Genomic DNA, 26,872 nt, shown 5'->3' on the forward strand with positions numbered 1-26,872 from the left:
GAATTTCAGTTTTCATTATCTTAAATTCTTCTTTTGATTAATTAATATCATTATATGCACCCCAAGACTGCAGGAGGAAGCATCTAGAGAATATTAAAAGCTTATTTTAAAGATTTTCAATCCTTTTGCTCCAAAAATAGGAATATCTTAGGAGTGAATGAGCTAAGATTGGGAATCTAGGAATATATAGATGCTATTGGAACATTTTTCTTTCACTGGTTTACACAAATTTAGCCATTTTAGAAATTCGAAAATGGAATAGAACATTACGTCAGGATTTAAAAAAAACATATATATATATATATATATAGTAGGTTAGTCAAACTGCGAAGGATCTAAAACAGCTCAAACTAAATATGGGAGAGCTCTCTCATAGAATTTGATATCTAAAACAAAGGGCTTAATTGTGCATTGCCAGCTATTAATCCACAATCTATAAAACAACTGCAAATACTCTGTCGTTTATGTGCAAGTTCTGTGTTAGTTTTAACTTTTAACAGTGTTTTTGGGTGGTTTCTGTTACTTGACAAATAATGCTTAGAGGACAAAGTTAAACCTTCTTTAGAGATAACTTTGGCCAAAAACTGTTAAAATGCTATAAAAACCAGTTTGACTAAATTAAACGATCTTGAAGACAGTTCTTCTCGAAACATGAAGATGAAATTTTGGCAATCAAAATTGATACCTCACTATCATAGTGGACGGGGCTTTACCATCTTAACTTATTTTAATAAAAAACTTAGAAGTTAATCTTTACATAATAACTATGCACCAATCAGTAGATCGATTGTGCAAAAGTAAAACCAAATAAGTAGAGTAAAATAAGACAGTAGAACGTGTTCCAAGTCTGCCCCACAATCCTCACTTCCATCATATATATTGGGCACTTCTAACTTTCAAACATCCCCATAAGATCTCCCTTGAGATTTTGTCCTAGACTTTCTCTAGGTCAATGAACACCAGAACTATATCAGTTGGAAATTAATAACAAGAAGATGAGTTTATATCATGAGTTAATCTTCTTCCTTTTCAACCTTCACTCGTGGATACTCAAGTTGATCATGGAGGATATGATGGGCTTCACATAGATCCCAATACTCTCAACGCCAGAGCCATTCTCGCTGCCATGAAAACCACCAAAAAGACGACGGTTTTCCATCTGAAAGTTGAAGTCCCTGGCATCAGTTGAAGGCCGGGTACACCCAAATGGTCCATAAGAACCCTTATTGGTGCTAAATTTTATAGATTTCAAAACTCTAGGTTCGTACTGGCTCAGTTTTCCGTGATAACCGCTTATCGAAGTAAGAAACTCTGATGGATAATCAAAGACAACTGCATAGAAGTTTTGACTCTGATAAAAAACACCATGTTTGTTTGACAGAACTATGTTTCCACTCTCATAGAATAGGAACTGAAGTGACTCAACTGCGTCTTTGCTGTAGGAAACAAAAATCCCAGCAACTTGGTCTCGTCCCTTTTCATCCCAAAATGATCCAGCTTGTCCGCCCACTGGGCCAACTTTGATCATATCCATATTCTCTCTTCTTTCTGAGTAGTCGTAATTGAAAGATCAAGTCAAACAGATAAAGAAGTTAATTCAAACTTCTAAAAGTTTTTGAGTCGTATTAATTAGACTCGGACACCAATCGGAAAGGTTTAAAAGTGCAGGAGGGAGCTTAAAGAGAAGTTTAAAGCTAATTTAATTTATTTTTTAGTTTATGTTCTGTACGCACTGCTTCAAAGTTAAAAAACTTTTATACGATATATCAGGTTAGATTAAGTTGACCTACAATAACAGACAACATTTCATATCAAACATGATATAAGTTGCTATAGCTAGTCAGATTACACTGACCGTGTAAAAACTAAGTTCCCAAATAGTCTTACATTTCAAAATGGTAGTTACACTAGGGTACTAATTGAATCATAGGCATCTAGAATTCCAGGGATATAGAGCTAAAGTTTCCATTCACATTGCTCCATATGATAGTTCTTAATTAGGACTAAATGCAACTAAGAATTAGAATGAGATATGAATTTAGGATTTGGATATTCTGACTGTCACACTGTTTTAAACGTAGACATGTACTAGCTATTACATGGTCCAAATAGGGAAAACATTTTGTTGATTTGATCAATTTTGAGCTTCGGTTCAAACTATTCGTCTTGTCAGGTCGGGTTATCCATTTCAATTTACATCAAAGGCGCGCTTAAAGCGCGCTTAAGCCATGAAACGAGACTCAAAATATGTTGAGCGTTTCGCCTCGCTTAACGGACGCTTCAGTGTTGTCATCAACGCTCTAAGGCATACTTTTCCTTGCTAACGAGCGTAATTCGGAAGACGCGGCACTAAACAGTTGTTATTTCACTTTATCGTAAATTTTCTTCAATTTCTTTGTCCATATAATTGGTATTCATGCTTATAGATATTAGTTTTGGAGTACACATACATATTTGTAGCTTTTCTCCATTTGTGCCTTTCTTTATTAAAGTCCACGCTTTATTTGCGCTTTGCGCTTAAAGCCCCAACAAACCTTAGAGCTTTTTTTGCGCTTTTAGCCTCTGATAACACTTATTTACAAGAACTAGAAACACTTTCCTACAGGTCAATCCAACTCGGATGTCATACATATATTCAGTAGAAATTTGAATAAAGCTTGAAAAATTAAACTTCAAATGAACACCATCAACAACAAACATAAAGCAACAAAAAGCTTATTTTGACCATGAAAGACCGCTCTAGCAAACATTTAAACTAAAATAACAAAAAAAGGCTAACACAAATATAATCATTTCAGAGATACAAGAGAACAATCTTCAGATTAACACAATAAATCATTAATAAAAGATCGCAAGAAGAAAAAATCAAATTTGAATTGAATAAAGGAAAATAAAAAGGATACTATAAGTCTATAATTTACCTGCAGAAAGTTTAGATTTTCAGAGAAACCCAAATACCAAAATTTTCAAATAAACAAAAAGAGAAAGAAATAGCAGCAGAAAATAAACAAGAGAGAGACTTACAGTTACAGTGAAGGACTGAAGATGAAGTGGTTATCGGTGAGCAGCAGGGGAGGGTTTTCTCTTTTACGGGAGAGATGAATTTGGGAAAGGTAAGAATCTTTGTCACTCCATTTAAATTTAAGACAAAAAGGGAGCAAAACAAGGTCAGCAAGAATCAATTAAAAAGAAAATACTCTCTCAAATTATCAATCTCGTTTCTAAAAATAGTTCTTTCAAATTATTTATCATTTTAGATGTTCAAAACTAAATTAATTAACTTTTTCCTATTTTTTTCTTGATATTAATTATTCTCGAAGACTACAAATACTTTAATTATAAGTAAATATTAAATAAAAAGAGATTATATCTTAAGACATAATTAAGGTAAAACATTCAAAAACCTCTCATATTTAATATTTTCTTAAGGAGTATATAAAAGAGAAACACATAAATAATATGCTAACTCGTACTCAAATATATCTTGTAGCAATATTCTAATATCTTATCATGATTTTGGTATATGAATTGTGCATTTGATTTAGTTGCTCGGCATGACAGATAATATGCTAACTTGTACTCAAAAATATCTTGTAACAATATTCTAATGTCTTATCATGATTTTGACATATGAATTGTGCATTTGCTTTAGTTGCTGATAATATGCTAACTCGTACTCAAATATATCTTGTAGCAATATTATATTCTTCATGTCTTTAAAGAATAAATTCTATTTGCTCAAATACATAATATAATTTCATCTTATATCTTACTGGAAATCAAACTGAACAATACAAAAAATAAAAAAAGACTCCATATTATTAGGTTTGACTATCATACGAACAATTTAATCGGATAGGTATTGTTTAAACCCAACTACATGTGTTTGTGGAAGAAAATAAAATGATTGTCATAAACATTAAGGCAAAAAATTAATATTTATTATTATTATCTTAACCAACATGAAAGTGTCGTTATGCAATATAATTCTCAAAAGGTGTAAAAAATTCTATTAACATTTCATGTAATGTGCATTCAGATAAATTATTATAATAGTGTTTGTAATATCTATTTTTATCTGCATATAATTTTAATTTTTTGAATTATTAGAGCGAATTATAGATAACTAATTAAAATCTATTCATTGATAATATTTAGTGATGGTACTTGAATTCAACAGATTGGATATTACCTCTCTTAGTTCACGAATAATTTTGCTGACATATGATCTCTTTTATTATTTTGATGGCTTTATCATGAGAATCTTCTAGTTTCATAATTATATTAATAATTAAATATAATCATGAGTCAGAATACCGACGAAGTATGACAACAAAAATTTAAAATCAAGGAATTCTTTTTAAAAATTTCAAAGCTAATTCTATCAAACTTAAATTCAAAATAAAATACATAACTAACTGCATTTGGATCTTTTGATTTAAAATTTTGAATAATAAACATAGTCTTTGTCCCTCAAGTGAGTTCCACGCCCATCAAAAAATATAATTTATATTATCTCAATATGAAAAGTATGTTAATTCAAATGAGGAAATAATTTAAATAAGGTATAAATTTTATTACGTTCAAAGTTCTAATATTAAGAGTTTTATATATTTTAAATAAGGAAAGATTTCTAGTAATATTAAATGACTATTTTAAATATTAAAATAATAATTAAATGACTATTTCTAAATATTAGGGAATTAATTAGAATGACTATTTTGTACAGGGAGAACTCTATATTTAAAGGGTAAAAAAGCGAATTAAATTTCGCTAAAGGTGTTCGTATTTTTAATATAGTACTAGTTTTAGGGTATGCGCTTTACGCGTGTACCTCATACCAATAAATATAATTATTTTTTAAAATCATACAAACATATATTATATTAATGGATTTGAGTTATAAAAAAAATTAAAGATATTAAAAGAATCGGGAAAGTAAGGGATCGGGAGTTTCTTGTTTATTGAGCCTAAAATATCAGTTCTTTTTTAACTCTTTATATTAGAAAAATTATTATTTAATGTGAAATCTATTTTTAATGATAAAAAAAGTCGATCAATATTTTGAATTGGAGAGATATGTTTATGTTTTATGATAGAATTGTTATTCAGTAATTAACGATAGCTATTTGATACTGAAATATCTTATTAACATTGATGAATTATCTCTAATGGAAGTTAAAATTGTAAGTCTTTTTTATTTTATCATTATCGGCCATTTATGCGTAAGGGAATCATCCATTTATTTTTCGTCAAATTCCTTGCTTTCACATGCAGCATATAATTATGCATAGAGAATTTTTTTTTTATAAATAATAAAGCATATGTAAACGACAATTAAAATTTTTGATCCGAAAAGGAAAAATGAATGGGTCTAACCTTGGACGAAATAATTACTCATATCCGCAAAGCTACGAGGATAAATTCCTATTGGCAGCACACTGCACATATTTTTAATTCACTTGCCAATAACTCTCTATCGAGATAATCACATTAGCTTGCTCCATTAAAAATTAGGCTTAATATTTTCATACATAAGAATATAAAACCTAAATGAGCATATTGTGAAGCAAAACGACACTCATGTAAAAATCAGGGCCACAAGTTTGTTTGAAGTAATAAGTGTATTTTTACCTTTCATTCATTGAGTCCCTAAACAAAGAATATGTACATAAGTAACTACATGTCAATAACTTTTGAAATACATCACCACATCTTGGGTGCAGGAAGAACAAGTATATCCACACCACGCATAAAAGGAATTATAGTTATTGAAGAAACTAATAATGTAACGACCCGTCCGGTCGTTTTGAGTATTATAGTCTCGTCCTCTCATTTACTTCTTATTCTGTGTTCAATTTTAATTATGTTACTCGTCGGTGAGGGTTCAGAATGAATTGGAACATTTAGTTCCAAGATTTAAAGCTTAAGTTGAAATAGTTGACCGAATGTTGACTATGTTTAAACGACTCCTGAATAGAGTTTTGATGATTTCAATAGATCCGTATGATGATTTTAGACTTAGGAGCGTGTCCGAAAAATTATTTGGAAGTTCATAGTTAAATTAGGCTTGAATTGGCTAAAATGGAAATTTAAGTTTGGAAGTTCAACCGGGGAGTTGGCTTTTTGATATCGAGGTCGGAATCCAATTTGGAAAATTAGAATACGTCTGTTATGTCATTTATGACTTGTGTGCAAAATTTGAGGTCAATCGGACTTGATTTGATAGGTTCCGGCATCGAATGTAGAAGTTAAAAATTCTTAGTTTCATTAAGCTTGGATTGGGGTATGATTCGTGGTTTTAGCGTTATTTGATGTGATTTAGAGGTTCGACTAAGTTTGTATGATATTTTAGGACTTGTTGGTATATTTGGTTGAGGTCCCGGGGGCCTCGGGTGAGTTTCTGATGGTTAACGGGTCAAATTTAGAGTTAGAACAATTAAAACTTGTTGTTGTCTACTGATGCAAGCGCACATGCGGAAAATGGCTCGCAGGTGCGAGCTCGCAGATCCGGGCTTGGTTGCGCAGAAGCAGAATTGGCTTGGCAAAGGCAGGGGTCGCAGGACCCGCAGAAACGGACTCGCACCTGCGACGAGTTGATAGCAGAAGCGGAAGTGAGAGGGGAGGGGCCTCATCGCAGAAGCGGTTTGGGTTCCGCAAATGCGAGGCTACAGAAGCAGACCTCTTGTCCGCAGAAGTGAAAGAAGCCGCAGAAGCGCAGAGGACCTCGCATCTACGGGACCGTAGAGGCGGTTATGGACCTCGCATCTATGGGACCTCACATTTTTGTTATTTTGGATATTCCAACCACAGTTTTGGGAAAATTTTCAGAGAGAATTCACGGAAAAATTTGAAGTAAGTCACTTGTGATTATTATTAGTGTAACACCCCGAAAAATTCCGAAGTACTTAACCGCTATTAAGAAAGTTGATATGCGCTAATTATATTATTTTATGTGCAGACGAGGACTATTAATATGATGAATATCAATTGGATATGATACTAAGTGTACGAGGCATATTATAAGTGGTGTGAGGTCTAAGGTGAGCCCTAAGTCTAAGTCAAGTTGAAAATTTCATGATATACTAAAGTTTCAAATGGGTATGCACAGGACCAAACTTTGGACGAGCATATCTACATATATATAAGGATTTATATAATGCATAACCTATCAAATTAAACTCTTCGAGTCTAGTTTTTAACTCTTCAAACCGTTTGTCATTTGGACACTCCTACAAGAAGTTATGACCAAATTACTAAAGGCTGGCAGAATGCCTGTAGAAGTGGTTATGCGACTGCAAAATGGTAGCAGACCTGTCCAGTGAAGCCCATTTCTGGGCATCAATTTTGCGGTGCATTGTGCGACCCGCATACCAATTGTGCGGTCCATTATGTGACCGCAGACCTGAGTTCGGAGGGTAAATTTTCCTATTTTCATAACCTAGCCACATTTTGATAAATAGCCTTTGGGGCTTATTTTGGGGTATTTTTCTGAGGATTTTAGAGAGAGGTAAGATCATTTTAGAGAGATGAGGAGGGAACCTAACATTCTAATCATCCAATATTGTACCAATATTCAAGAATCAAGGAAGCCAATCACAAGATCTTCATCTAAGAGGTAAGATTCAAACCCCTAGTCTTCAATTTAGAGTTTGAGTTAAAAGATTGGTGATTAGGAGTATGATTCTTGGGTGTAAGAGTATTGTGTATATATGCTTATACCAATAGGTTTGTGTGAAGATTGTTGAGCTCAAATAAGTAAGAATTGGGTTATGGAGTGAAGAAATCTTGTAGAACAACCTTGTAACCAAATCTGCACACCTAGTGTTTGATAAAATGCTCAAATGAGGTGAAACCATGAATATCTTCCTAATTATGGTTCACTTTTGTTATGTTTCTAAATAGATTGAAGTTGCTAGGATTTTTGAAATCTTGTAGTAATGTAAGGAAAGCTCAAGAAAGATTGGATTCGTCCGGAGGTCAATTCACGTGAGAAAGCTATTTCGGAATATCGGCCTAACTTCAAAAAGGTAAGTATTTTGCCTAACCTTGAGTGGGGGAATTACCCCTTAGGCATTGAGTCTTATGTGAAAATTGTGTAATTGAAAACCATGTACACGAGGTGACTAGCACGTACTTGGTTTAGATGTACAAATTATATCGGTTGAAATTCGTATACGCCCTTATGTATTAAATTGGAAAATCGTTGGAACTTAGTAAATCTTGATTTGTCATTACCCATTCCTTGTTTGTCGAGTTTGTATTTTATATAACCATTTGTTTTGATTTTCACTTGGATTTTTATGTGAATTTCGTGTGTTTGTTGATTTGATATTTCTTGGAAATAATCACATTTTGAATTTTTCAGCTACAAATAATTAATTAAATAAGTTTAAATTGAAGCGTTTATATATTTATCTAAAATTTGGATTAAAGAAGGCGTTGTCCTATGATGAGTTATTTTCCCATCCTTGTGGTTGTTTTGAGATTTTATATACATTGTGTTGAGCTGTGGACTATCTGTTGTGAAATTAATTGACTTTATTGTACCTTGTAATGGTTATGGCCTACGGGAAATTTGTAAATACGAGTTGATGATGTTGTGCTGTTGTGATAATATTCTATGTGAATTGTTGTATGATTTGGGTAAATGTTAAGTGGCATATAAGGGTGACATTCCATTATTGACATTATGTGTACATAAGGGTGGCATTTCACTATTGTTATGTGTGTTGGGATATTGTCTGAGCAGAGTGATAAGGGAGACTATTAAATGGAGCGATTAGGGAGGCTATTATAGGAGCGATAAGGGAGGCTATATGAGCGATAAGGGCGGCTATTTATATTGTCAGGGTGGAGGAATAAATGAGGCTATTATAGGAGTGATAAAGGTGGCTATAGGTGAGATAAGAGTGGCTATTGTCAGGGATGATGTGTGATGATGTGGGTTTATTATGTTGATGATTTTTATATGATGATGTGGGATTATGGTGTTGATAATTTTTGTGTAATGTTGTGATTCTCCTTGTGTTTATTATTATATCTTGTGCAACTTGTCTTGTTATTTCGGTAAATTTGATAATATTCTGATCCATGTTGAAATTGTGAGCCTGTGGCTATTGTCGGGCGGATTATGTTATTGGCACGTGATTTGTCCGTGTAGATGTGATATAAAATATGGACACGAGGTGCCACGAAAATATGATAATTATGATATTGGCACGTGAACTATCCGTGCAATTGTAATATGAGATGTGAGCACGAGGTGTCGTGAGTAAATAATAATTGTATTATTGGCACGTGAGTTGTCTGTGTAGTTATGATAGAAATATGGGCACTAGGTGCCGTAGAAATGTGAAAGTGGGCTGAGACCCGTGTTACGAAATTATAAAAGTGGGTTGAGACCCGTGTTACGAAAATATAAAAGTGGGATGAGACCCGTATTTTATGATTATGAAATGAGGTGTTACAAAGTGATTTTTATTTGAAAGAATTATATTCGAAAGAAATATATTTGAAATAAGTATATTCGAAAGATATTTATTTGAAAGAAATATATTCCGAAGGTATTTATTCGAAAGAATTATATGCGAAAGATTTATATTTGAAGGACATGTTTAATTGCTTGTACTTGTGTTCCTTATTCGTTTGAGTAATAATTATGGTGTTCTTGTTGCCTTGCTGTTTATATCACTCGTTGATTTTGTTGTTATTATTGCTAGTTGTTTTCCAGTACTATTATATATTGCTATATTGCACAGGTTATTTGACTAGTGAGTGTCTTGATTGTACCTCGTCACTACTCCACCGAGGTTAGCCTTGGTACTTACTGGGTACTGACCGTGGTGTACTCATATTACACTTCTTCATATTTTTTGTGTAGAGCCAGGTATTGAAGATATCGGACTCGGGCAGAGTTAGTGTATTGATCGCAAGGATTCAAGGTAGAGCTGCTTGATCGTAAGGATTCAATGAACAATATTGTATATTCGATCCTTGAGATCATTACATGTATCCAGTTAGAGTTTGTGACTCAGTATTACCAGTCTTGGGAGGTTGTTATATTTGTTTCCGCTTTTGGTTTTGACACTTGTATTACATTATATGTTTAAAAAAATGGCTTGAAATAAAATTGAAATTGGCTTACCTAGTCTTAGAGACTAGGTGTCATCACGACGCCTGAGGTGGGATTTTAGGTCGTGACAAGTTGGTATCATAGCTCTAGGTTCATAGGTTCTACGAGTCACGAACGGGTTTAGTAGAGTCTTGCGGATCGGTACAGAGACGTCTGTACTTATCTTCGAGAGGCTACATGACTGTCAGGAAATTTCCACTGCCTTCATTCTTGTCGTGCGAAATTTGTTGAATTTGGAATTTGAGCCTTTGCATCTCTATTCTCTCACAGATAGTGAGGATACGTACTACCGGGTCAGCTGAGCAGACACCTGCACATACTGCTAGGGCCGCAAGAGGTCGGGGCCGAGGTAGAGGCCGAGGAAGGGCGCGTGACGCGACTAGAGCACCTGTCAGAGCAGCAGTTGAGGAGTCACCAGTAGCTCCGGTTGGGGGACATGTACCAGAAGCACCTGTTATTACCCTTGCACTTCAAGAGACTTTAGCACAGTTCTTGAATATGTTTGGTACATTAACTCAGGCGGGATTGATCTCTGTCTTACCAAATATTGCAGAGATTGGGGGAGTAACTAAGAATCCTACCGCCCGTGTGTAACGACCCGACTGGTTGTTTTGAGTATTACAACCCTATTTTCCCATTTACTGCTCAATTTACGCTTTATAATTGTTTTATGACTTACCAGGTTAATTGGTTCGGGTCCGGTGAGGTTTTGAAATGAATTGGAACAATTAGTTCCAAGGTTTAAAGCTTAAGTTGGAAAAGTCGACCGGATGTCGACTTATGTGTAAACGACCTCGGATTTGAATTCTGATGATTCCAATAGCCCTGTATAGTGATTTTAGACTTAGGAGCATATCCGGAAAATTATTTGGAGGTCCGTAGTTGAATTAGGCTTGAAATGGCGAAAGTTGAATTTTTGGGAAGTTTGACCGGGGGGTTGACTTTTTGATATCGGGGTCGGAATCTACTTTCAAAAAATTTCATAGCGTCGTTATGTCGTTTATGACTTGTGTGCAAAATTTGAGGTCAATCAGACGTGATTTGATAGTTTCAAAGTTCATTAGGCTTAGATCTATATATGATTCGTGTTTTTAGTGTTGTTAGATATGATTTGAAGACTCGACTAAGTTCGTACGATATTTTAAGACTTGTTGGTATGTTTGGTTGAGGCCCTGGGGGTCTCGGGTGAGTTTCGGATGGTTAACGGATCAAATTCGGACTTAAAACCAATGTTGGAATTTTTGCTTCTGTTATTTTCGCACCTGCGGAGGTTTGATCACAGGTGCGAAGCCACATGTGCGCACCAGCCATCGCAGAAAGCGAGTATTCCGCAGAAGCGGAGCTAGCCTCGCAAATGCGAGCCCGCAGAAGCGGCTCCACTGGAGGCTTGGCAAAACCGCAGAAGCGGTTGAATTCTCGCACCTGCGAGACCGCAGAAGCAGCTAAGTGAGTCGCAGGTGCGGAACCCCTGGACAGTGTACATTTCGAAGGGGTTCCAAGTTTTACCATTTTTGGACCTTCAAGCACGTTTTTTGGGGTGAGTTTGAGAGAGAATTCAAGGGAAACTTGAGGTAAGTCACTTTTGATCATTTCTACTCCATAATATTGAATTATCATCGAATAATCCGACTAGATTACATGTTTTTGAGTTGTAAATTGGAGATTTAAACTTAAGAATTTGAAAATAAGATTTAATGATTTGGAGGTTGAGTTGAGGTCGTGGTTGAATGGGCTTTCGGATTTTGTATCTTTTGTCGGGTTCCGAGACGTGGGCCCCATGGGCGATTTTTGAGCTAGATTTCGGATATTTTTTGAAATATTAGTATTTTCTTATGGGATTATTTCCAATAAATTTTATTGACTGAATCGAATTAATTGTGGCTAAATTCGAGGTGTTGGGAGGCCAATTCACGAGGCAGAGGCATAGTGCAGTAAAGAATTACACAGTTTGAGATAAGTAACACTTCTAAACTTGGTTCTGAGGTTATGAATCCCCGAATTTGGTATGATATGAATTGTTTGGAGGTGAAACACACGATAGGTGACGAGCATGTGGACGTGCACCATAGAAATTGTATTTTGAATAAATCCTGTGCAGTTGTAAAATTAATGAGTCATGTTATTATCTGAACATGTTCCACGTATTAGAGAAATTGAGCTGAGTCTCTTATTTAAATATCATGTTTAGGCTACGTGCCAATATTTTGGGACACATGGGGTCGTGTTGCTGTTGGATTAATTTATTTCAAAAATTTACATTTCACACTCAGTGATATTCGTCCAGTATGAGGACATTTATGGGATCAAGCTGCGCGCCGCAGCAGGCCATAATGGCTTTATACATTATTATTATTATATGGATCGGGGTTGCCCGCCTGCAGCAGGCCTTATAGGCTTTACTATTTTATGGATCGGGGCTGCCCGCCTGCAGCAGGCCTTATAGGCTTAGTTATTATACGGATCGGGACTGCCCGCATGCAGTAGGCCATATAGGCTTTATATCACGCTTGGGCTGAAGGAGCCCCTCCGGAGTTTGTACACACCCCCAATGTGCGTAGATGATTATATATATTCGGGATGGATTTCCCAGGGCATGGACTTTCCATACTGATTTATATTGTACTGAATTTACCTGGACATGGATCTTGTCCGTATTATTTACATTTGGGGATAAATTACCCCAAGGCTAGATTGGCCTTATACGGTACTGAGTGACTGAATGTCAGTCGATGTGTATTTATATACGGGTTGGAACACCCCTGGGCTGGATTGGCCATAAAAAGTATCGAGTGACCGAATAATTTGTGACCAGTATTTACATGAGATCTTTCTACTGAGATGTCATATACCTCTTATCATGCAGTATTGATCTATTTCACTTGTAATGAGTTTAACTGTTAAGCTTGAAAGTATGCCTATATTTTTGTACCATTATTTATACTGGACTGTACCTGTGGAGCTCGTCATTGCTTTCAGCCCAGGGGTTAGTCTTGTTACTTATTGAGTTAGTTGTACTCATACTATACTCTACACCTCGTGTGCAGATTCAGGTGCTCCCGGCTACGGCAGCTGCTAGATTTCAAAGTTAATTCTGTTGGGGACTATCAAGGTAGCTGCTTGACGTCCGCAAACTTGATTCCCTTCCTGTTTAATTATTGTACTGTTCTATATTTTCAGACAGTGATTTTATCAGTCAGACTTTATATTCATATTAAATGCTCATGTACTCAATGACACCGGGTTTTGGGAGTATTATATTTGAAATTGTAAGTTTCTTCCGCTGAATTTAATTATTATGTTTTCAAATTTAAAAGATATGGTGGTTTATTTAGATTTTCGTCTTTCCTAGTATTGAGATAGGCGCCATTACGACAGGTGAGATTTTGGGTCGTGACACCATGCTATAGAATAGCAGGTTCACATTGGTCAGGTTTTGGATATAGTACAGGTACATCATGTTATTCCGGTTCAGCCTGAGGTCAGGCCAAAGTCATCAGATGAAGAACAAAAGAGACTTGAGAGATTTAAGAGGTATAGTCCACCTACCTTCAATGGCACAGCTACTGAGTATGCCCAGGGATTTCTAGAAAAATGTCACTATATTCTCTGCACCATGGGTATTGTGGAGGTGAGCGGAGTTGCCTTTACTACATTTCAATTGTCAGGAGCAGCGCATCGATGGTGGCAAGCTTATGAAAAGGGAAGACCAGCCGATGCAACACCGCCAACTTGGGCTCAATTTATGGAAATATTTTTGAAAGAGTTTGTTCCCCAGACTCTATGGGATGCATTGCGCACAGAGTTTGAATGGTTGCATCAGAGCACCATGACGGTGTCAGAATATGCTATCAGGTTCAGTGAGTTAGCCCAACATGCACCTATCTTAGTTCCTACGGTCAGAGAGCGAGTCCGCAGATCCATTGACGGGCTCGATTATGATTTTAAAATAAGCATGGCTCGATAATTGCAAACTGACATTCCATTTCAGCAAGTAGTAGAGATTGCTAGGATGTTAGAACGTGTTCTAAGTGAGGAAAATGAGTCTAAAGAGACCAAAAGGTCTCGAAGCTCTGGAGGGTTTAGTGGATTTTACTCTTCAGCGATGACCCATTATGGCGGAGGCTCGAGCAGTCGGCTAGCTCAACCCGTACATCAGATTACTCGGGGTGATCCAGTAAGTTCTTATAGTACACCACCAGCACGAGGTTCTTATAGTGGTTATTCCAGTTATCCGATACAAACTCAGTACGAGCAGCCGCGACCTCAGAGGGGTTGTTATGAGTGTGGTGATACTAGGCATATCATGAGAGATTGTCCTAGACTTGGGAGGGGTGGATTTCATCAAAACACTTAGGCTACAAGCGTTATTCCAGTTAATACTCCACGTACACAGCCAATTAGGGGTGGAGGACAGGCAGGTAGGGGGCGCCCTAGAGGGGGAGGCCCAGCCCGTTGATATATTTACTATGGTGTGGCTGAGGCCACCACACCAGATTATGTCGTTACAGGTACGATCCTAATTTGCTATAAAGGGATATTTCCCTTAATTTAATTTGGTTCTGAATATTGAGGCGAGTCCTCCTATTATGCTCCGTTTATGGGTGAGCTTCATAATTTTGTGACATACTTATATGTTTATCCATGTTGGCAGATTTGCTGATGTTAGCCCGTGTCTATCATTTTTATTTTTGTACACGATCAAGGCTATAAGTCCAAAAGTGACTTTCTATTACTCACTACATTGTGTTTTGATGTGATTTTAGAATAATTGGTCTCAGTTTTATGAATTATATGCCTTATTGGTATGAGGGTTCATTAGGTGTTGTAAAAATTATTTACGGAATTTATTAAAAAGAAGAAAGAAAGGGAATGGAAAATCTCAGTTGGCACAATGTGCAAAATACTTGTGATTCGTAGTTGAGGATGAGATCCTCGCATTTTATATGATGTAAAATATTTAAACTGGGCTACAAGCTGCGGTGAAAATTATATAAGGACGAGGTCCTTGTGGTGAAAAATTTATGAGTTTAAATTCTCCCTTTGTGAAATTAAATTTGTATTGTAGTAATAATAGGGAGTCATGCCTGTTAGGCTTATTTGATAATTTTGTATGTATTTTCTGCGCATACTTAGCCATATTCGTGCTGTAAATATTGAGTTTTAGCCTATGAGATGAGTTCCCAGGTGGCGTTAAATGTGACTCGTTAATTCAGATAAATAATTATGAGGTCTTCATGCCTCACGTGTTGTTGTCAGTGTTGTGAAAAATTTGAAACGAGATTTTGGTTAATATAAGATTAATTGAGGATGCTGGAATTAATTATGAACAGTTATTATGACCAGAGATATAATTATGGGCATACGTATAATGTGTGTGTGTAGGTACGAAATTTCTATCGCCGGTTGAAACTAACACAGTGTGTTAATCTGGGAAATTATGCCTTATGAAATCTGAAGGAAATGGGCCAAACTATGAGCATGTTATTTCCCCCATCATGGTCCTCCATGTACCCGGTGTTTCATGTGTACATGTCTAAGAAGGTTGTTGGAAATCCTTTATTTATTGTTCCGGTGGAAGCTAGTGGAGGTGAAGTTAATGGATAGTTAGCTTATGAGAGGTACCTAATTGTCATCCTTGTTAGATAAGTTCGAAAGTTAGGATTGCCTACGTTAATGTGTTATGGCAAAGTTTGTAAGTCGAGAAGGTCACCTTGAAGGCCAAAAGTGTTGTAGAAAGAAAATATTTTTGCTTGATTGTATAGAAATTGGTTTTGATTTGAAAGGTACTTTCTAAGTGTTATGATTTAAAAATATGCAGTTCATGTCCAGATATCACTCTTGATAATGTAATGCCGGTATGTGTTGTTGATATACATTGTGATGCATTGTCGAGTTGTGGATGTGTTGATATGGTAATTTTAGTGTTTCTCTGGCAGGTGGATAGACCCAGTTACAGGGGAAACTCTGCCGAAATTTTTAATAATTTGTAAAGATAGCCAAATTTTAAGGGCCATAAGTAAGTTGAGATTTTGGATAGGAAGTATAAGACCCATGTAGTCATAAATGTCTATGCATAATGGTTGGAGGTAAAAGGATAGTAGTCTATTATTAGAAATGACTTTTAAAAACATTCGAGGACGAATGTTCTTAAGTGGGGGAGAATGTAACACCCCGAAAAATTTCGAAGTACTTAAGCGCTATTAAAAAAGTTGATGTGCGCTAATGATATTATTTTGTGTGCAGACGAGGACTATTAATATGATGGATATCAATTGGATATGATAATAAGTGTACAAGGCATATTATAAGTGGTGTGGAGTCTAAGGTGAGCCCTAAGTCTAAGTAAAGTTGGAAATTTCATGATAGACTAAAGTTTCAAATGGGTATGCACAGGATCAAACATTGGACGAGCATATCTACATATATATAAGGAGTTATATGATGCATGACCTATCAAACTAGCTTCAAGTCTAGTTTCTAACTCTTCAAACCGTTTATCATTTGGAAATTCCTACAAGAAGTTATGACCAAATTACTAAAGGCTGGCAGAATGCAATTCTGCGACCGGAGAATCATTCTGCGGCCTGCAGAAGTGGTTATGCAGCAGCAAAATGGTCGCAGACCTGTCCAGTGAAGCCCATTTCTGGGTATCAGTTTTGCGGTGCATTGTGCGACCCACATACCAATTGTGCGGTCCATTATGCGACCGCAGACCTGAGTTCGGAGGGTAAATTTTTCTATTTTCATAACATGCCCCCATTTTGATAAATAGCCTTTGGCGCTTGTTTTGGGGTGTTTTTCTGAGAGTTTTAGAGAGAGGTAAATAGAATTTTAGAGAGATAAGGAGGGAACCTAACATTCTAATCATCCAATCTTGTACCAATATTCAAGAATCAAGGAAGACAATCACAAGATCTTCATCTAAGAGGTAAGATTCAAATCCCTAGTCTTCAATTTAGAGTTTGGGGTAAAAGATTGGTGATTAGGAGTATGATTCTTGGGTGTAAGAGTATTATGTATATATGCTTGTATCAATAAGGTTTGTGTGAAGATATTTGAGCTCAAATAAGTAAGGATTGGGTTATGGAGTGAAGGAAATCTTGTAGAACAACCTTGTAACCAAATTTGCACACCTAGTGTTCGATAAAATGCTCAAATGAGCTGAAACCATGAATATATTCCTAATTATGGTTCACTTTTGTTATATTTCTAAATAGATTGAAGTTGCTAGTATTTTCGAAACCTCGTAGTAATGTAAGGAAAGCTCAAGAAAGATTGGAGCCGTCCGGAGGTCAATTCAAGGGAGAAAGTTATTTCGGAATATCGGCCTAACTTCAAAAAGGTAAGTATCTTGCCTAACCTTGAGTGGGAAAATTATCCATTAGACATTAAATCTTATGTGGAAATAGTGTAATTGAAAACCATGTACGCGAGGTGACGAATACGTACTTGGTTTAGATGTGCAAATTATATCGGTTGAAATTCATATACGCCCTTGTGTATTAAATTGGAAAATCGTTGGAACTTAGTAAATCCTTGATTTGACATGCCTCATTCCTTATTTGTCGAGTTTGTATTTTATATGATCATTTGGTGTGATTTCCACTTAGATTTTTATGTGAATTCTGTGTGTTTTTTGATTTGATATTTCTTGGAAATAATCACATTTTGGATTTTTCATCTGCAAACAATTAATTAAATAAGTTTAAATTGAGGCGTTTGTATATTTATCTAAAATTTAAATTAAAGAAGGCGTTGTCCTATGATGAGTTATTTTTCCATCCTTGTAGTTGTTTTTGAGATTTTATATACATTGTGTTGAGCCGTGGACTATCTGTTATGAAATTAATTGACTTTATTATACCTTTGTAATGGTTGTGGCCTACGGAAAATTTGTAAATACGAGTTGATGATGTTGTGTTGTTGTGATAATATTCTGTGTGAATTGTTGTGTGATTTGGGTAAATGTTAAGCGGTATATAAGGGTGGCATTCCATTGTTGACATTATGTGGGCATAAGGGTGGCATTTTACTGTTATTGTGTGTGTTGGGATATTGTCTGGGTGGAGTGATAAGGGAGGCTATTAAATGAAGCGATAAGGGAGGCTATTATAGGAGCGATAAGGGTGGCTATTGATATTGTCAGGACGGAGGGATAAATAAGGCTATTATAAGAGTAATAAAGGTGTCTATAGGAGAGATAATAGTGGCTATTGTTAGGGATGATATGTGATGATGTGGGGTTATTATGTTGATGATTTTTATATGATGATGTAGGATTATGGTGTTGATGGTTTTTGTGTAATGTTGTGATTCTCCTTGTGTTTATTATTATATCTTGTGCAACTTGTCTTGTTGTTTCTGTAAACTTGATAATATTCTGATCCATATTGAAATTGTGAGCCTGTGGCTATTGTCGGGCGGATTATGTTATTGGCACGTAATTTGTCCGTGCATATGTGATATGAAATCAGGGCACGAGGTGCCGCAGAAATATGATGATTATGGTATTGGCACGTGAACTGTCTGTGCAGTTGTAATATGAGATGTGGGCACGAGGTGTCGTGAGTAAATCATAATTATATTATTGGCACATGAGTTGTCCGCGTAGTTATGATAGAAATATGGGCACTAGGTGTCGTAGAAATGTGAAAGTGGGTTGAGACCTGTGTTACGAAAATATAAAAGTAGGCTGAGACCCGTGTTTTATGATTATGAAGTGAGGTGTTACAGAGTGAATTTTATTTGAAAGAATTATATTCGAAAGAAATTTATTTGAAAGAAGTATATTCGAAGATAATTATTTGAAATAAATATATTCGGAAGGTATTTATTCGAAAGAATTATATGCGAAAGATTTATATTTGAAGGATATGTTTAATTGCTTGTACTTGTGTTCCTTATTCGTTTGAGTAATAATTATGGTGTTCTTGTTGCCTTGTTGTTTATATCACTGGTTGATTTTGTTGTTATTATTGCTAGTTGTTTTCCAATATTATTATATACTGCTATATAGCACAAGTTATTTGACTAGTGAGTGTCTTGACTATACCTCGTCACTACTCCACCGAGGTTAGCCTTGGTACTTACTGGGTACCGACCGTGGTATACTCATACTACACTTCTGTATATTTTTTGTGTAGAGCCAGGTATTGGAGATATCGGACTCGGGCAGAGTTAGTGTGTTGATCGCAAGGATTCAAGGTAGAGCTGCTTGGTCGTCGCAGTCCCTTGGAGTCTTTCTATTTTATTGTACTGTCAACTCTTATTCGAACAATTTTATATATTCGATCCTTGAGATTATTACATGAATCCAGTTAGAGTTTGTGACTCAGTATTACCAGTCCTGGGAGGTTGTTATATTTGTTTCCGCTTTTGGTTTCGACGCTTGTATTAAATTATATGTTTTAAAAAAATGGCTTGAAATGAAATTGAAATCGCTTTACCTAGTCTTAGAGAGTAGGTGCCATCACGACGCCTGAGGTGAGATTTTGGGTCGTGACAGTTAATCAATAATATTGGATTATCATTGAGTATTTCGACTAGATTACGTATGTTTTAGGTAAAATTAGAGGATTTGGGCCTAGGGATTTGAAAATAATATTTGGGGATTTTAAGGTCGAGTTGTTGTCGGATTTTGATAAATTTGATATGGTTGGACTCGTGGTTGAATGAGCGTTCATATTTTATAACTTTTGTCGGGTTCTGAGATGTGGTCCCCACTGGCAATGTTTTAGTGTAATTTTAGATTTTTGTGGGAAAAATTAGTATTTTGATATGGAATTAATTCCTATAATTTGTGTTGACTGAATCGAATTAATTGTGACTAGATTCGAGCCGTTCGGATATTGATACATGCAGAATGGAATTTTTGGAGCATTGTGTAGCTTGCTCGATATTGGACTCGGCTTGTTCGAGGTAAGTAACTCTTCTAATCTTGGAGCTGAGGGTATGAACCCTGATTTTACATGTTATGTGTTTGGTGTTGAGGTGACGCACATGCTAGGTGACGGGCGTGTGGGCATGTACCGTATGAACTGTGACTCCGTTATATCTGTGGTACTGTGTAGTTACCTGAACTTATCTGTAATCATGAAATCTCTACGTACTAGAGTTATCGAGTTGTGATTCATGTTAAAAACCATGCCCAGACAATATACTTGTCCTGTTGGGAACCACTGTAGTCATTACTGTTGTTGAATTATTTGCTTACATTGAAATTTCATACTCGGTCATATTCATTCATTGCATATCATATATCAGTCTCTATTGTTATTTATTTATTTATACATCATATCATCAGTTTGGGCTAGTTTCATGACATTGTGAGCCCGAAAGACTGGAGAGATTGATGACTGAGTGAGGCCGATGGCCTGATTTTGAGATATCGATACTATAGCACGTGAGTTGTCCGTGCAGCACGTGAGTTGTCCGTGCGGATCCAGATATTGATACTATAGCACATGAGTTGTCCGTGTGGATCTAGATATTGATACTATAGCACATGAGTTGTCCGTGCAGATTCGTTAGTTGTCCGTACGGATTATAGCGCTTGGGCTGAAGGAGCCCTTCCGGAGTCTGCACACACCCCTAGTGAGTGCAGGTACCTATTGAGTGCGAGTGCCGTGTGATTGGGAGTACTGAGATACTCTGAGAGTATGCATATGGTTGTTCACTATATTGCATTGCATTGACATGCACACTTGACATACAGTCATAGAGATGCATTTTCCTCATGCTATACGATATTGCGTCATTCATGACTTCACATGTACATTGACATATAGGCATAGAGATGTACTTTTCCTCATGCCATTTGATAATGAAATATTTACCTGTTGAACAGTTTTGGAAGGAAAAATCACGATTTTGCAAACGTACTCATATTTTGGTGCTTTCGGTAAAAGATTTGTGTTTTTTACTGATATTTTGGTACTCAAATCAGGGTTCATACCCTCAGATTTTGCATGCCTATTTTATGGAATTGTGAATGAGTTGAACATTATATTTCTGAGTTATTTCATGTACCACTTTTTATTATATTGTTATGAGCTGTTGTTGGCTATTGGTGTTGGGCTTTGACTTTTGTACCAGCTCGTCACTAGTTTTAACCTAAAGTTAGTTTTGTTACTTATTGGGCACATGTGGTTGGTTATACTCATACTACACTTCTGTACCTTGCGTGCAAATATTGGATGTTGATGTTGCTGTGATCGACGGGAGTTGGATTTGAAGATGTACCTGTGTTTTGGTCGTAGCTGCCTCTTGTTCATGGTAGCCTTAGATTTATAAAAATCTGTTTATGTACATTTCGAACAGATGATGTATTTACTTCATACCAGCTTTGTAAATTTCTAATCTTAGAAGCTCATGATTTGTACTACCAGTCCTTGGGGAGTGTATTAGAGTGAGTTAAATATTAATTGAATTGGATAGTTGTTAATTGGATTACCTGACGGGTTGGGTTAGGTGCCATCACGACTAGGTGGATTTTGGGCCGTGACAAATAACCCGGCGGAGAAAATAGAAAGACACAAGTTTTGAGTCAGATGGCTATTTTCCTTAATCCTTTCTCATGTTCTGTATATGAAAAAGAGTTACAATATAAGTGCTTCTCTCCTAGGTTTAGTATAACTCTAGTATTTTATAATATTTGTATAACCTGAACCATTACAAACTTGGTTTTGACCTACGACAAGAAATCTTTTTACCTTCCTTCCAACTCTAAAACAAGTGAATCATGGTGGTTTGACTGTGGAAAATTATCTATATAAGAAACAAAATTAATAAATTTTAAAGTTCTAAATATTAGTAAATTAAAAAAAAATGTAAGTTCTTGAAAATGATAAATGTTGGTCATAATTAGCTAGACCAATGAAGAAACAAATTCTGCCAAATGGATACATTTAACCTCGATTTTAATTAACCCATAGCTTCTCACAAGAATACCATAATCAATTTGAATGCCATAGGCTTTAGTCCATTGCTGATTTATTAAGTGGAGCAAGCCGAACTCTCAATAGAATATAAAAGAGGACCACATGCATGTGTAAACACCTCAACGAATTCATGTGGACACTCCTCAACCCAACACAACTCTATAGTTGAATTCGAGTTCATTATAAGCTAATCTAAATATTAGTATAATTAATATAAGATAATTTTAATTATTTATCTCGCCTACTATTTATATTGAGCTTGTCAAATATACCTTTTTATTCATTGTAATTAATGTACTATTATTGTCATGAACATAAAGGCTCTAACTTTGATTTTTTGAGTTTGTCGCCTATCTCTCAACCAAACTTTCAAGAATAGATGACATCTTCGTATTCAAATTTTTAGCCTTTCACCAAACTATATTTTTTTCTTGTACATACTATTAAATTTCCCCTCAAGTTTTCCTTCACATGCCAAAGTTCCAAAAAAATTATTTTTTGTCCATTCAAAAATTGTAGATTCTCTTTTTTGTTTTTGGTTATCAAATAATATTATAATAAATTTTAATGAATAATGCATTTGATGCCCCAATCAGCAGAACTGTGGCAAAAGTGCATATTGCATAAAATAATTTCATGACTTTCCCTTACTGAAAGTTTTCTAGCTTTCCTGTCTTACGGAGTAAATTATAATTCTTTTATTAAAGTCATCCTTAAATAACAACAATGACAATACTGTAAACGTTGTCTTACTTTATTCTCCATTGAGATAGACAAGAAAGTTCATATGATGACAATATAAGAAGATAAATAGTTAGCAAGCCAATTTCTTTGTCTATACACATGGTATACTTTATTTCCACACACTCAAGCAATTAAACAATTTCATTTTTCTATGCACCATACTTCAAGGGATTTAAGCTCAAAATCTAATTTTTGTACCCGCAACATAAAACCTTACTCTAATATCACATGTCAAACTCAATGAGCAGCATAATTATATGGGCGGAGCTATCGGCAAAGGATATGTATTTGAATTGATAAAAGAAATTAAATTTACCTCGAGAAAGACTTATTATATTCTATGAGTGTCACGACCCGGAATTCTCATAGTCGGGACCGTGATGGCGCAAAACATTCCACTTGCAAGCCGACATTAGAGAATTATTAAGACAATCCTTATTCAATTCAATAAATAACAGCAAATAAGCTAAAATGGAGTACAACAAGTGCGGAATAATATAAATACTTCATTAATTACTACCACTCAGATCTGGAGTCACAACTCACGAGCTACTATGATTAACTACAAACAGAGTCTGAAAAGGAAAAATACATTATTTGAAGTAAGAAACAGTAAATGATAAAACTAGGAAGAGACTCCAGGGTCTACGGACGCCAGCAGATCTACCTTGGGTCTCCTGACAGCAAAATTCAAGTTGCTAAGCCTCACGATCAGCTAGGACCGGTACCAAAATCTGCACAAGAAGTGCAGAGTACAGTATCAGTACAACCGACCCCATGTACTGGTAAGTGTCGAGCCTAACCTTAACGAAGTAGTGACGAGGCTATGATAAGACACTCACATAATAAACTTGTGCAGATAACAGTATATGTACAAGAAAACAACAATAACAGCTAAACATGTATTATTGGGAGAGGGGGACATGCTAAAGGGGCACAAGATATAGGAGATACAGCGGAAATGATAACTAGAACAGTCAACATACTTTTAACCAGTGAAAACAACTAAACACAATGAAGAAAATTGCACGGCATCACCCTTCGTGCTTTTACTCTCAGCCTCACAATATAAATCAATAGATATGGCACGGCATTACACTTCGTGCATTAACTCTCATAACGTGGCACGGCATCATCCTTCGTACATTAACACTCACAATATTGTCACGACCCAAAATCTCAACATGTCGTGATGGCGCCTATCTCGATACTAGACAAGCCGATAATCTCAATAAACCAAAACTTCTCTTTAAGGTTGAAAATATAATATTTAAATACAATACAAAATTTCACAAATACTAAGACGAACACTCCCCAAAACCTGGGGTCACTGAGTACATGAGCATCTAATATGAATACAAGTCTGGAAAATACGGTCCACAACAGTCTGAGACCAAATACTGTAAATAAGGAGATAGGGAAGGAGATGCAAGGTTTGCGGAACACAGCAGCTACCTCAAAATCTCCTGAAAATCAACTGCGCGAAAGGATCAACACCCGCTGTGTTCGGAAACACCTGGATCTGCACACATAGTGCAGGGTGTAATATGAGTACAACCAACTCAGCAAGTAACAATAATAACTAAGGAACCGAAGATAATGACGAGCCACATGGTTATATTTCACTTTCAGTAATTTCAGCAAAGAATAGACATGATTCCAAATCCGGCAGCTTAAGTCAAATCAATTTTATACAGTTCAAGTTCATGTAATCCGGATATAAAATCTTTCAGAGATTTCACAACAACGACAGATAGTAACTAAGTGCATCAACAAATGAAAAGCAAATACAGCCTCTCAAGACAATAATCACTCACTGGCCTCCCAGCCCTCAGCACTCACACTCAATGGGTACCCGCGCTCACTGCGGGTGTACAGACTCTGGAGGGGCTCCTACAACCCAAGCGCTATAATCTGCACGGACAACTCACGTGCCATAATATAAATATCTGGATCTGCACGGCCAACTCACGTGCTATAGTATAATATAAGGATCCGCACGGCCAACTCACGTGCAATAGTATAATATAAGGATCCGCACGACCAACTCACGTGTTGCACTGCCAACTCACGTGCTATAGTATAATATCTCACAATCAGACCCTCGTCCTCACTCAGTCATAAAGCTCTCCAGTCTCTCGGGCTCTCAAAAATCATAAAAATCAGCCCAAACAACAATGGTATGATACATCAATAATGAACAATAGAGACTAAGATAAAATAATCAAGTAAGCTGTGACTGAGTACAAAAAAATAATTTAAACAGATAATTCAACATGTACACGACTTATGTGGGTCCCAACAATACCAACATATAGCCTAAACATGATTTCTAGTAAGACTTATAGTCAGGTTTCCATAACACATAGAGAGCACATAACTATCAACAAGTTATTCAGCTTTACAGTTTCCACGGGTCAGACCAAGTCACAATTCCCTCGGTGCACGGCCACACGCCCGTCATCTAGCATGTGCATTACCTCCAAAGTAATCTCATGATACCAAATTTTGAGGTTTCATACCCTCAGGACTAGATTTAAAACTGTTACTTACCTCGAGTGTAAAATTCTTTACTCTGCTATGCCCTTGCCTCGCAAATCGGCATCTGAATGCCTCGAATCTAGTCACAATTAATTCATTTCGGTCAATAAAATTCATTGGAATTAATTCCATAAGAAAATATTAATTTTCCATAAAAAATCAAAATTTAGCTCAAAAATCGCCCGTGAGGCCCACGTCTCGGAACCCGACAAAAGTTAAAAAAATCCGACAACCCATTCAATTACGAGCTCAACCATACTAATTTCACTCAAATCCGACTCCGAATCGGTGTTCAATTCCCAAAAATTCATTTTATGAAATTTCTATAATTTTTCCCAAATTTTCATCTCAAAATACTGATTACATGATAAAAACAATGATATATTCATGTATGTTAACCAAATCTGAGTTAGAATCACTTACCCCGATGCATTTCTTGAAAAACCCACGAAATATCGTCTCAAACCGAGAGCTCAAGGTCAAAAAATGAAATAATAACCTAATCCTTGGTTATATAGCCCATTCTCTGAACTCACCATGTGCGGTTCGCGAAATTCCAAGCGCGGCCGCGCCTCCCAGGTCCTGCGGTCGCGAACAATTGGTGCGACCGCACTTTTTGGTAGCTGCACTGCCAGACTTTAGTATTTTGGCCATAACCTTCTCTACAGATGTCTAAATGATGACTTCTTTACCTTTCTAGAAATTAGACACGAAGTGCTACAAATTTCGTTTTCGAATCATCTCAAAATTCCTTGTATATCAAAAGATATAAGCTCCCGAAGTCGGACCGGCGAATTTGCAGAACTTCTTGGAGCGCGGCCGCGGACAGAATTGTGCGGTCCGCGAAATTCCAAGCGCGGCCGCGAAATTCTGCTGACGCACCCCTCCTTCGCCTCAGCACCTAAAAATGTGCAGTCCGCACCCCCAAAAGTGCCAGAACAATATTAGAGTGCCGAAATGCCCGAACTCGTTCAAAACTCACCCCGGAACTCATCCGGAACCTCCCGGACACAAACCATATATGAATTTCAATCATAAAACACGCTACGGACCTGCTCGCGCACTCAAAATACTGAAAAGAGGTCGTCTTGACCCAATATTAACCAAGGCCAAACTCCCAAATTTCTTAACTTTATAAATCTCTCAACCAATGATCCAAAATACACCCAAGCCCCTCGGGACCTCAACCAAATATACCAACACGTTCCATAACATAACACGGACCTCAAATCATATCAAATAACGCTAAAACCATGAATCATACCTCAATTCAAGCCTAATGAACTTTGAACTTTCAAATTCTATCTCTTGTGCCGAAATACATCAAATCAATCCGGAATGACTTCAAATTTTGCACACAAGTTATAAATGACATAACGAAGCTATTCAAATTTCCAGAATCACATTCCGACCTCGATATCAAAAAGTCAACCCCTGGTCAAACTTTCCAAAATTCCACTACGGACCTCCAAATAATTTTTCGTACACGCTCCTAAGTCCAAAATCACCATAC

The 26,872-nt window shown here is 36.3% G+C and overlaps 1 protein-coding gene across 4 annotated transcripts; it reads right to left on the reverse strand.

Moving 5' to 3' along the window:
- Window positions 1-708: 708 nt before the first annotated feature.
- LOC142168679 (inactive protein RESTRICTED TEV MOVEMENT 1-like) lies at window positions 709-3,182 on the reverse strand. 4 transcript variants are annotated; one of them, XM_075229332.1, is made up of 3 exons: window positions 3,025-3,162; window positions 2,904-2,921; window positions 709-1,557 (listed from the first exon to the last, which is right to left on the reverse strand). In XM_075229332.1, exon 3 carries the CDS (start codon window positions 1,532-1,534, stop codon window positions 1,037-1,039), a length of 498 nt encoding a protein of 165 aa, XP_075085433.1. In that variant the 5' UTR covers window positions 1,535-1,557; window positions 2,904-2,921; window positions 3,025-3,162; the 3' UTR covers window positions 709-1,036. The 4 variants fall into 4 exon arrangements, with proteins under 4 accessions (XP_075085433.1, XP_075085432.1, XP_075085434.1 ...); XM_075229331.1 differs by having other exon boundaries at window positions 709-1,548; window positions 3,025-3,160; XM_075229333.1 differs by having other exon boundaries at window positions 709-1,571; window positions 3,025-3,160.
- Window positions 3,183-26,872: the final 23,690 nt, after the last annotated feature.

This window comes from Nicotiana tabacum, chromosome 14 (genome assembly GCF_000715075.1).
Source record: "Nicotiana tabacum cultivar K326 chromosome 14, ASM71507v2, whole genome shotgun sequence".
Lineage (NCBI taxonomy): Eukaryota > Viridiplantae > Streptophyta > Magnoliopsida > Solanales > Solanaceae > Nicotiana > Nicotiana tabacum.